Below are 9,402 nucleotides of genomic sequence, written 5' to 3' on the forward strand. Positions count from 1 at the left end.
GACAGGGAAAAGACATGGTATTTGCATTGAAATGCTCGGATTTCATCAAAAATATCTTAATTTGTGTTCTGAAGATGAACAAAGTGTCTTACAGGTTTGGAATGACATGAGGGTGAATAATTAATGACAGAATTTTCATTTTTGGTTGAACTGTCCCTTTAAGTGGGGTTGCCGACTTCAGATGAGGATAAGGGACAAATATCTTTAGTTTTCACCATTTAGAATGAAAGAAAAAAGCTAGTAGTAGCATCCCTCCCTTCTTCCTCGATTCTTCCATTACTGTCAAATGTAGCGTCTATGTAGCATTTCCGATATTAGGTCTTTCAATTCATAACTGTCTGTGTTTCACATCTATCTTTTGCAGTTTGTTTTCTACTCTACTATCTAATTTTTAACATTAGAGTTTGTATATACCCTACCATTCAAAAGATTTTTGCTTATTAATACTCTTATTTAGCAATTAAATTGATCAAAAGTGACAGTGAATATATTTATAATCTTACAAAAGATTTCTATTTCAATTAAATATCAGAGTTTCAACAAATATATTAAGCAGCACAACTGTTTTCAACATTGATAATATTAATAAATGTTTCTTGAGCACTAAATCAGCATATTAAAAGAGAAGTCCACTTCCAGAACAACAATTTACAGATAATGTACTCACCCCCTTGTCATCCAAGATGTTCATGTCTTTCTTTCTTCAGTCGTAAAGAAATTGTGTTTTTTGAGGAAAACATTTCTCTTTCCTTTAAGAACGATTTCTGAAGGATCATGTGACACTGGAGACTGGAGTAATGATGCTGAAAATTCAGCTTTTAAATATTCAAATAGAAAACATTTGCAATAACATTTTATAATATTACAATATTATTGTATTTCTGATCAGATAAATGCAGCTCTGTTAAGGGCTCAGACCCCAAACTTTTGAACGATTGTAGAAAACATGACAAATGGAAAAAATATTGTTTTTTTCCCTGTGAGGGTGTAAGATGCCAAAATTCAGGACAAACTGCATGCTGTGTAGACCTTAGTGAAAAATAAATATACTAAAATGTATTTGAAATACAATTAATTTATAAGCATACATTTACATGTATGTACTTAATAAAATATCCTGCAGTTATACTTTTAGTACACTAAACTGGCATACTTAAATTCTGCTAAACTAATTTAGAACTTAATGCATTTTAAGTCCAACTAAAGAAAGACTTAAATATATTTAATTATTCTAAAGTGGAACTATTGCAAGTATACTTCAGGTACACTTTAAATATCTTGCATTTAAAGATAGTGACACTGAAACACATTTTAGGCTGAATATTAGGAAATGTGCATTTTGCACAAGTAGTACTCCAAATAAAGTTTAATTAAAATCTTCATATCAGTAAGTCTTGAGTGATATGTCGGTTAATATGTTAATAGATTTTGAACTATACTTATTATGAAATAATAAATATATTTTAAATATAATAAAATTAAATGCAGTTCTTTTTCTTTAAAAGGATGGTTGGCAGCCCTACACTTATTTCACGAATGCGTCTTGTTTGCATTTCTGATTGATTGAACTATACAGCATCTACCCAAACAACAAGTTTATTTTACTTCATGCATGACTTCATCTGTACCCCACACAAAAATACATTTATGCATACTGACATTGTTTTATTTTTTATTTTCCTCTTTCTGTCTTCTTTTCCCCCAAATCTTCTTTCAGGAGTCTGAGGACATCCTGTTGATGGATTTGTCCACTGAGATAGACAGCAATCAAAACTGCGTTAAAGGAAACCCCTTTACCTCATCTTCTGTCCCCAGAGCCCCATCCAGCCTCTCGCCTGAGAACCCCTTCTCTTCTCAACTCAACTTTTTCCCCGCCCCTATCCATGACCCGTTCAGTGATGACCCATTTTCCAAAAGCGAAGACCAATCAATCAGGGACGACTCTCCCACAGCCAACCACAGCCCTAATAACTTGTTCAATGGTGGCCCTAAGAATGGTGACTCTGACTACTTAGGCCAGCAGTTTGACCAGCTCTCCAACAGGACAGTCATCCAGGCTCTCAGTAATGGCCACTGGCCTCTAGATGGCAGAGCTGCAGAAGCCACTAGCTGGACTCAGAATACTGTCCCAGTTCAAGAGCAGAACGGACATGAGAAAGTGATGCCTAATCCATTTGTGGGAGGTTCGGAGAAGATGCAGCCAGTGCAGAATGGAGTGAAACATGAGAATGGAGGCATAGAGCCACCTGTCAATCAAACCAAGGATTCGGTCATTATAAGCCCTCCACCACTCAACACGAAAGCAGGAAGGGGCAGGAGGACTGTAAAGGTGAGGTTGCAATGATGATATTGCATTATTTCATGCTTTTTCATTTGATAATTTTATGTTCTACTTCACTTCTTGCTGCTTTCTTTTATGCAAACTTGCATGTCATTCTAAAGGGAACATTGGATGCAAAATTCTCTTTTACACACTGTTTGCATATACAGTTGAGGTCAACATACAGCTTGCACAATCTTCAAAATGTTCATTATTTTACCAAAATAAGTGGGAACATACAAAATGCATGTTATTTTTTATTTATTGACCTGAATAAGATATTTCACATAAAAGATGTTTACATATAGTCCACAAGAGAAAATAATAGTTTCATTTATAAAAATGACCCTGTTCAAAAGTTTCTTAATACTGTGTTGTTACCTGAATGATCCACAGCTGTTTTTTTTTTTGTTTAATGATAGTTGTTCATGAGTCCCTCGTTTGTCTTGAACAGTTAAACTGCCCGCTGTTCTTCAGAAAAATCATTAAGGTCCCACAAATTCTTTGTTTTTTCTGTGTATTTGAACCCTTTCCAACAATGAATGTATGATTTTAAAATCCATTTTTTTTTTGGACTGAGGACAACTGAGGGACTCATATGCAACTATTACAGAAGGTTCAAATGCTCACTGATGCTCTAGAAGGAAAAACAATGTATTAAGAGCCAGGGGTGTAAACTTTTGAAAAGAATGAAGATGTGTACATTTTTCTTATTTTGCCTAAATATCATATTTTTTTCATTTAGTACTGCCCTTCAGAAGCTAGAGAACATACTTACATGTTTCCCAGAAGACAAAACAAGTTAAACTTACCCTGATCTTTAAGTTTTTACCCCTGACTCTTAATGCATCGTGTTTCCTTCCGGAGCATCAGTGAGCGTCTGAACCTTCTGTAATAGTTGCATATGAGTCGCTCAATTGTCCTCAGTGTGAAAAGATGGATCTCAAAATCATACAGTCATTGTTGGAAAAGGTTCAAATATACAAAAATGCTGAAAAAACAAAGAATTTGTGGGACCTGAAGGATTTCTCTGAAGAACAGCGAGCAGTTTAACTATGCAGGACAAACAAGGGACTCATGAACAACTATCACTAAACAAAACAAAGAAAACACCTGTGGATCATTCAGGTGACAGCAATTTGCAAGTATTAAGAATCGTGTGTATGTAAACTTTTGAACTGAGACATTTTTATAAATTCAACTATTATTTTATCTTTCGGACTATATGTAAATGTCTTTTATGTGAAATATCTTACTCAGGTCAGTACTAAATAAAAATAACATGCATTTTGTATGATCCCTCTTATTTTGGTAAAATAATTAACATTTTGCATTTTCTGCCAGGTGTATGTAAATTTTTGACCTCAACTGTAAATGTGTCTTAACAGTGTGTGAACACGACCACCCTACAATGAGCTCATTAGCATTTAAAGAGACATGCACAGAAACGGGTCGCTGTGAACAGAGCTGTGTTTGACGAGGTAAAAAGGGTGTTGTTTTACACGACCATTGAGAAATTTTAAACAAAGTATGTTGCAGACATTTCATGAAGACCTTAAAGTATCATACCAATTTGTGGAAAATGGGCATCCGATGTCCCCTTTAAGCTCTCTAATATAATATCTAACACCACTTCATGATCTGCTAATGTTGTTTGCCTCAATTTTTAATGCTTCAGTGAGTTATATTCATAAGGTAAGGACTGATTTGCTAATGTCATTTCAATGTGTGATTTGATGCTCAAGAAACATTCCTTGATAATCATCACTGATAATATTTTTTGTGGAAATGTGATGTGATACATTTTTTCAGTGTTCTTCAGAAGAACAGATTAATTTCAAACTAAAAAAAATGTTGTAATATTATAAATTTTGTTAATGTTACATTTGGTCAATTTAATACATCCTTGCTAAATAAAAGTATTACATTTAATCTACCTGCCCCTGACCTTTGAACTGTAATGTATAAGATTTTATATGGTTCTCTTATGGTGGTTAAAATCATATTTCTTTACATTACAATTTATTACAATGTGCATGTTTTTGTCACTTAATTACCCAGGCTGGTCCCATAATGGACTGAATCTATTTTCTAATTATTTTTTATATCTTTTATAGTCCCCTTCCAATGAAAAACTCGGGACGGATCCATTTGTTTCACCAAACCAATCGGAATCGCCTCCTCCTCAACCTGAGAACTGCCAAGTCAACTCTGTCAGTCTGTTCAGCAGGAGCCCTTCCTCCAATGACACACTCACAGCTCTTGGTAAGACATTTGAGGCAATGAATAAATAATGTGACATTTGTGAGCTTCCAGAAAATGTTTTTTCAAAATGTCACTGATTCTTATTCAAATGAAAGCTTGAGCCTAGAATGAGTGTTGTTCTGTTCACACCTGTATACGCCTGTAGCTCAAACAGTAGGGCACGGCACCAGCAATACCAAAGATCATGGGTTTGATTCGCAGGAAATGCATGATCTCATAAAATGTTGAATGCAGTGTAAGTCATTGGAAGTTAACAATGATGGTCCAAAATGAATACCTAGCAAGTGATTACCATTGTGTTGAAAAATGTCTCTTTGTGTCAGAAGCAGAACATTGAATAAGTGCATCTTTTTTTTTTATCAACACTATATTATAGAAGGGTTGTCTCTACAAGCTCCACCTGCAGTCTCCACTCCTGGAGCGGCTCTCTGGAATCAGCCCCTCTCCTCCATCTTCCCCAGCACCACCAGTGTCTCTCAGTCCTTCAGTCAAGCACCCGTCTTCTCCACTTCTCCTGTGCCTGCCTGGGGAAACATTCCTGGAAGTTTTGGAACTTCAACTGCTACTCAACAGGTTTCATCATGGAGCACCACTCCAGTCTCCAACGGATCCAATGGATCCTGGACCCCTTCTTCAACCCTGGGGAACCCCTTCCAGACCAGTGTATTTCCACCCAGCCTTGTGCCCGACGGACAGCAGAGCTCCAGTCCCCCTCCACTGGTTCCACCTCGGGCAGTAGCCACCAAAGAAGTGCCAAAGGTGGACAGTAATGCTTTCGTTGACCTGGATCCTCTGGGAGAAAAGGAGAAGAGAGATATCAAGGACATGTTTAAGGATTTCCAGATGGCAAAGCCACCAAACGTGCCAGCAAGGAAAGGTGAGGAAATATGGCTGTGTTTGTAATTAAAAGCTCAGTAACAAGAAGCATTTATAAACATGTTCTCATTTAAACAGAGGTCTCCCTGCAGAAAAACCTTGGGTCCCTTCTTTATTAGGTGGCATCAATGGTTCTATGAAGAACCTTGAACATCCATGGAACGTTTCAAATACAGCAAAGGTTCTTTAGATTTTTAAAATGTTCTTCAAAATGGTTCTTTTAGGAACTGTTCACTGAAAGGTTCTTTGGGGAACCAAAAATGGTTCTTCTATAGCATCAGTGCAAAAACATCCTTTTGGAACCTTTATTTTTTTTAAGAATGGCAGTGCTCTTACTGTGTATACATGATTTTACATTGTACATTTGTATATTTTTAAAAATACCTGCATATAATTACATCTGTAATTAATTACATTTATAATTACACTGTTGACCCATCCCTTACACCTTATCCCACCCTTAAACCTACCCATACCACCAAACCTGTCCCTAACCTTACCCATATCCCACCTCAAAAGCAGCAAAAGTGTTCTGCAATACAATATGAACACAATAAGTACTTATTTTTTGGATGTAAGTACATAGTAAATAAGGCTACCTAATAAAAAGTGGGAACAAAGCTGTTGATGTTTAACACCAAAATAACAGCTTTAATTTTTATCGTTTGAAATTTTAAGTAATTTCAGTAAATATTATTGTCCAACTGTACTATTATAGTTGAAATATATATATATATTCCTGGCTTTATTTTTTATAATTGGAGTGAAAAATAATATGAATACAACAATCTCATTATTTATTTATTTATTATTATTATTATTATTATTATTATGGCATTGGTTTAGACTGCCATGCTATCACAACTAAAAAAATGTATACTATTAAACTATTATACAATAAATATACAGTAAATATACAATAAATATACTGTAAATAAACAATAAATACTATAAATCAAAACAAAACACTTAATACTACAAGAATTACATTAATGTTACTTTAGTGTCACTGAGATACTATTACAGTTTTTATTAATGGTTTTGAATTTATTTTATTTGAATTTATTTTTATATTATTTATTTTATTTATTATGTAATATTTACTTTATATATTATTTTTGTTCTTTTTAATTTTATTTAAAGATTTAGTAATTTTATTGTGTCTTGTCATTTTTATTTGTTTTTTAATGTCTACATAGTTTTTTTTATTATTATTTTAGTGCATGAAGTTAACTTAATGAAAATTAGAAATATTGCCTTGACAACTAGCTGAAATAAAATGGTCAGGTTTTTTTAAATATATGATTTTAGTTAACTTTTATTTCAAGTACCATGGTTTCTGTATGGTTTTAGTTTTAGCTAATAATAACCCTGCTATTAACCAACATCAGAGAACCATGAACATGCAAATGTGTTGATCAGTTATTGAAGTATTAATTGGAAGTTTTAGGGGTACTTAAAGTATAGTTTTTATGTCGAAGGGAATCCTTATAGTTTTGGTAACATCTTGACATGACTTCTAAAATCATTTTTATCACTGCAGAGCCACTGAAGATTGGAGGTCAGAACCCATTCGACAATTCCATTGGAAAAAATCTGTTTGGCACATCTGTACCTGCAACTGTATGTATATGTGGATTAGAGATTATGAAAAAATAAATTCTGACAGCCTTAAAAATGTTCTTTTTTCCTTTGACCTTCACAGAGCGCTCCTCCCATCAAGGCAGTGGGCTTAGATCCTTTCAGAGACCCATTTGGAAACCCATTTGCATGATAGCCGGCCACCTTGATGACTCCATAGGGTCCAAGTACGGATCGAACTAAAAAAATCACTGAACAAGAAATTATGCAAAAAAACAATTCCATCCCAGATGTTTCAGCTTTATAATGTTGTGGTTAAGCTAATGGATACACGACGACAACCGCTTTTCACAGAGCATCATTTTTATGCAGCTTTCCCACTAAAGTGCATCCTGTTCAAGAGCAGGTCTCTTAGCTCTGATGTCACAGCCAATGTCTGACAGCCAAATGAATTGTGTGCAGCCCTCCTAGTTTTATAAACCACGATCACGGACGGGCTAAAAATAAACCATCATCCAGTGCTGGTCTCCTGTTTAAAACATGTTTATTCCAAACAAACATGAATTCGAGTGCATTTTGTCTCCACATAATGACAACATGATGAGAGTGGTTTTGTTCTCTGTACTAAAAGCACTCAGAAGCAATTTTGTCATTTTTGCACCAGTAGACAAGTTAGTGAGGTCTTGCTTGATGACTTTTTCTTCATTGCAGTATTATTTTGACATTGTATGTTTACTTTTCCACATTTATCCAAAGCTTTAGGACATGACTGGTCACTAATTTTGAGAAACATTTTTATGAACTGGCATATAAAGATTTTTGAAATATCCAATACATGTTAAATGTCCAAACATGATGGACAGCAGAGAGACAGTGTATATAATATCTATAGGGATACTCTGACATGATATTCGTGCAATCAACATCTGATGATCTGCTCTGTACTGATCACATGTTACATACTGTACCGATCTGTTTATTATAAAAGAGCAACTGACTCTAATCAACCTGTTTTTGAACCGAATCCCTTGTTCCCTTTGATCTGTATTCAGTGTTATGTCATTTGTGAGGTGGTGAGCTTGCGACATTCGCTAATGTATACGGTATGTACTGTCATCATGTCAAGAATCCTCTGTTTTTGTTTTGATTTGGCATTGTACTGAATGAATAATCTTTAATTGCTACTACTGGCATGTTGTCAGTGGTACTGCAACTATAAACACCTTTGAAAATAATATCTATTCATGGAATTGGAGGATGATCCCTGTATGAATTGTAGGTGATAGTGTATAAGCACATTGTTTTGCGTGTAACGTGATCCAGAATGCTTCAGGTAATACTTGATAAAAGCATATTGATGTGTCTGACTGATCAATGATATTTTACTACACTGCTCTTTGTGTTTTCCTTTTTGATCGGTGGGGATAAAATCATTTTCCACCAGACAAACTAATTGGGAAAAACATGATATTGCAAGGCTTAAAGTGTAATGGATATGCATTCATCTCAGTGGATTAATGGTTTAGCAACAAAAAATGAATAAAAAATAACTGTGTGTACTATACTGACTGTACTGGATGCTGAAGCCTTGTCAGAATGAACTATGTGAATTGTATGTGTGTGTATATATATAAATATCTGCTCTGTAATGCACTATGCCATCTCTACCTTGGATGTTATAGAACTAAGGTGTTTAAAAAATGTAGTCGCTGCAATAAACTGGAATTGTAGTTAGTGGAATAGATTCAGAATTGTCCTATTTATCTTTTGCAAAGTTTGTATTCAAGTCTGTAAAAGACCGGCTAGGTCTACTTCACAATAAAAGTGATGACTTGCTGAATGATTTGAGTCAGACATGTCAAGTTTTGGTAGTACAATGCGGTTTATAAGCTCTGAATGGGATCAACAGATAACTGAATTAATTTTTCTAAAATTCTAAAATTTTAAGACTGGCTATGTTTAGAATGGAATGCTGGCATACTATTTACCTGCATAAGCATGCTAGTGTACTAGTACACTACAAGTCAAGTCAGTGTTATCACTTTTAAAAAATGCAGCTATAGTGGTTGGTGGAAAAAAACGAGATGGAGTCAAAAAGATTATGTTAAAATGTGTGATAATATGACTGCTTGTTTAGGCTATTTAAGCACACTGAAACTGTAATGTCACGTCAAGAACGTTTTTTGCCTACCATACGTACTACAACCCGTGTAGTATGCTAGTATGCTATTGCTACTCCAAACAGCCATTTAAGACAAGAGAGATAAGATTATATCTTGAAAAAATACATTTTTTACCATTAAGCATGTCATTCGAGTAAGTAGCACAAATGCCGTTCTTTCAGTTATCGTAAACTATTT

General features: G+C 34.7%; 1 protein-coding gene across 1 annotated transcript in view; it reads left to right on the forward strand.

The window, feature by feature from the left end:
* Window positions 1-8,882, forward strand: part of si:ch211-204c21.1 (disabled homolog 2) — a 33,987-nt gene extending 25,105 nt beyond the window's left edge. The window contains 5 exon segments of the mRNA XM_051110844.1: window positions 1,718-2,329; window positions 4,438-4,585; window positions 4,962-5,462; window positions 7,005-7,084; window positions 7,167-8,882. Coding sequence (XP_050966801.1) covers window positions 1,718-2,329; window positions 4,438-4,585; window positions 4,962-5,462; window positions 7,005-7,084; window positions 7,167-7,235 — 1,410 coding nt within the window. The 3' untranslated portion in view covers window positions 7,236-8,882.
* Window positions 8,883-9,402: the final 520 nt, after the last annotated feature.

This window comes from Labeo rohita, chromosome 5 (genome assembly GCF_022985175.1).
Source record: "Labeo rohita strain BAU-BD-2019 chromosome 5, IGBB_LRoh.1.0, whole genome shotgun sequence".
Taxonomy (NCBI): domain Eukaryota; kingdom Metazoa; phylum Chordata; class Actinopteri; order Cypriniformes; family Cyprinidae; genus Labeo; species Labeo rohita.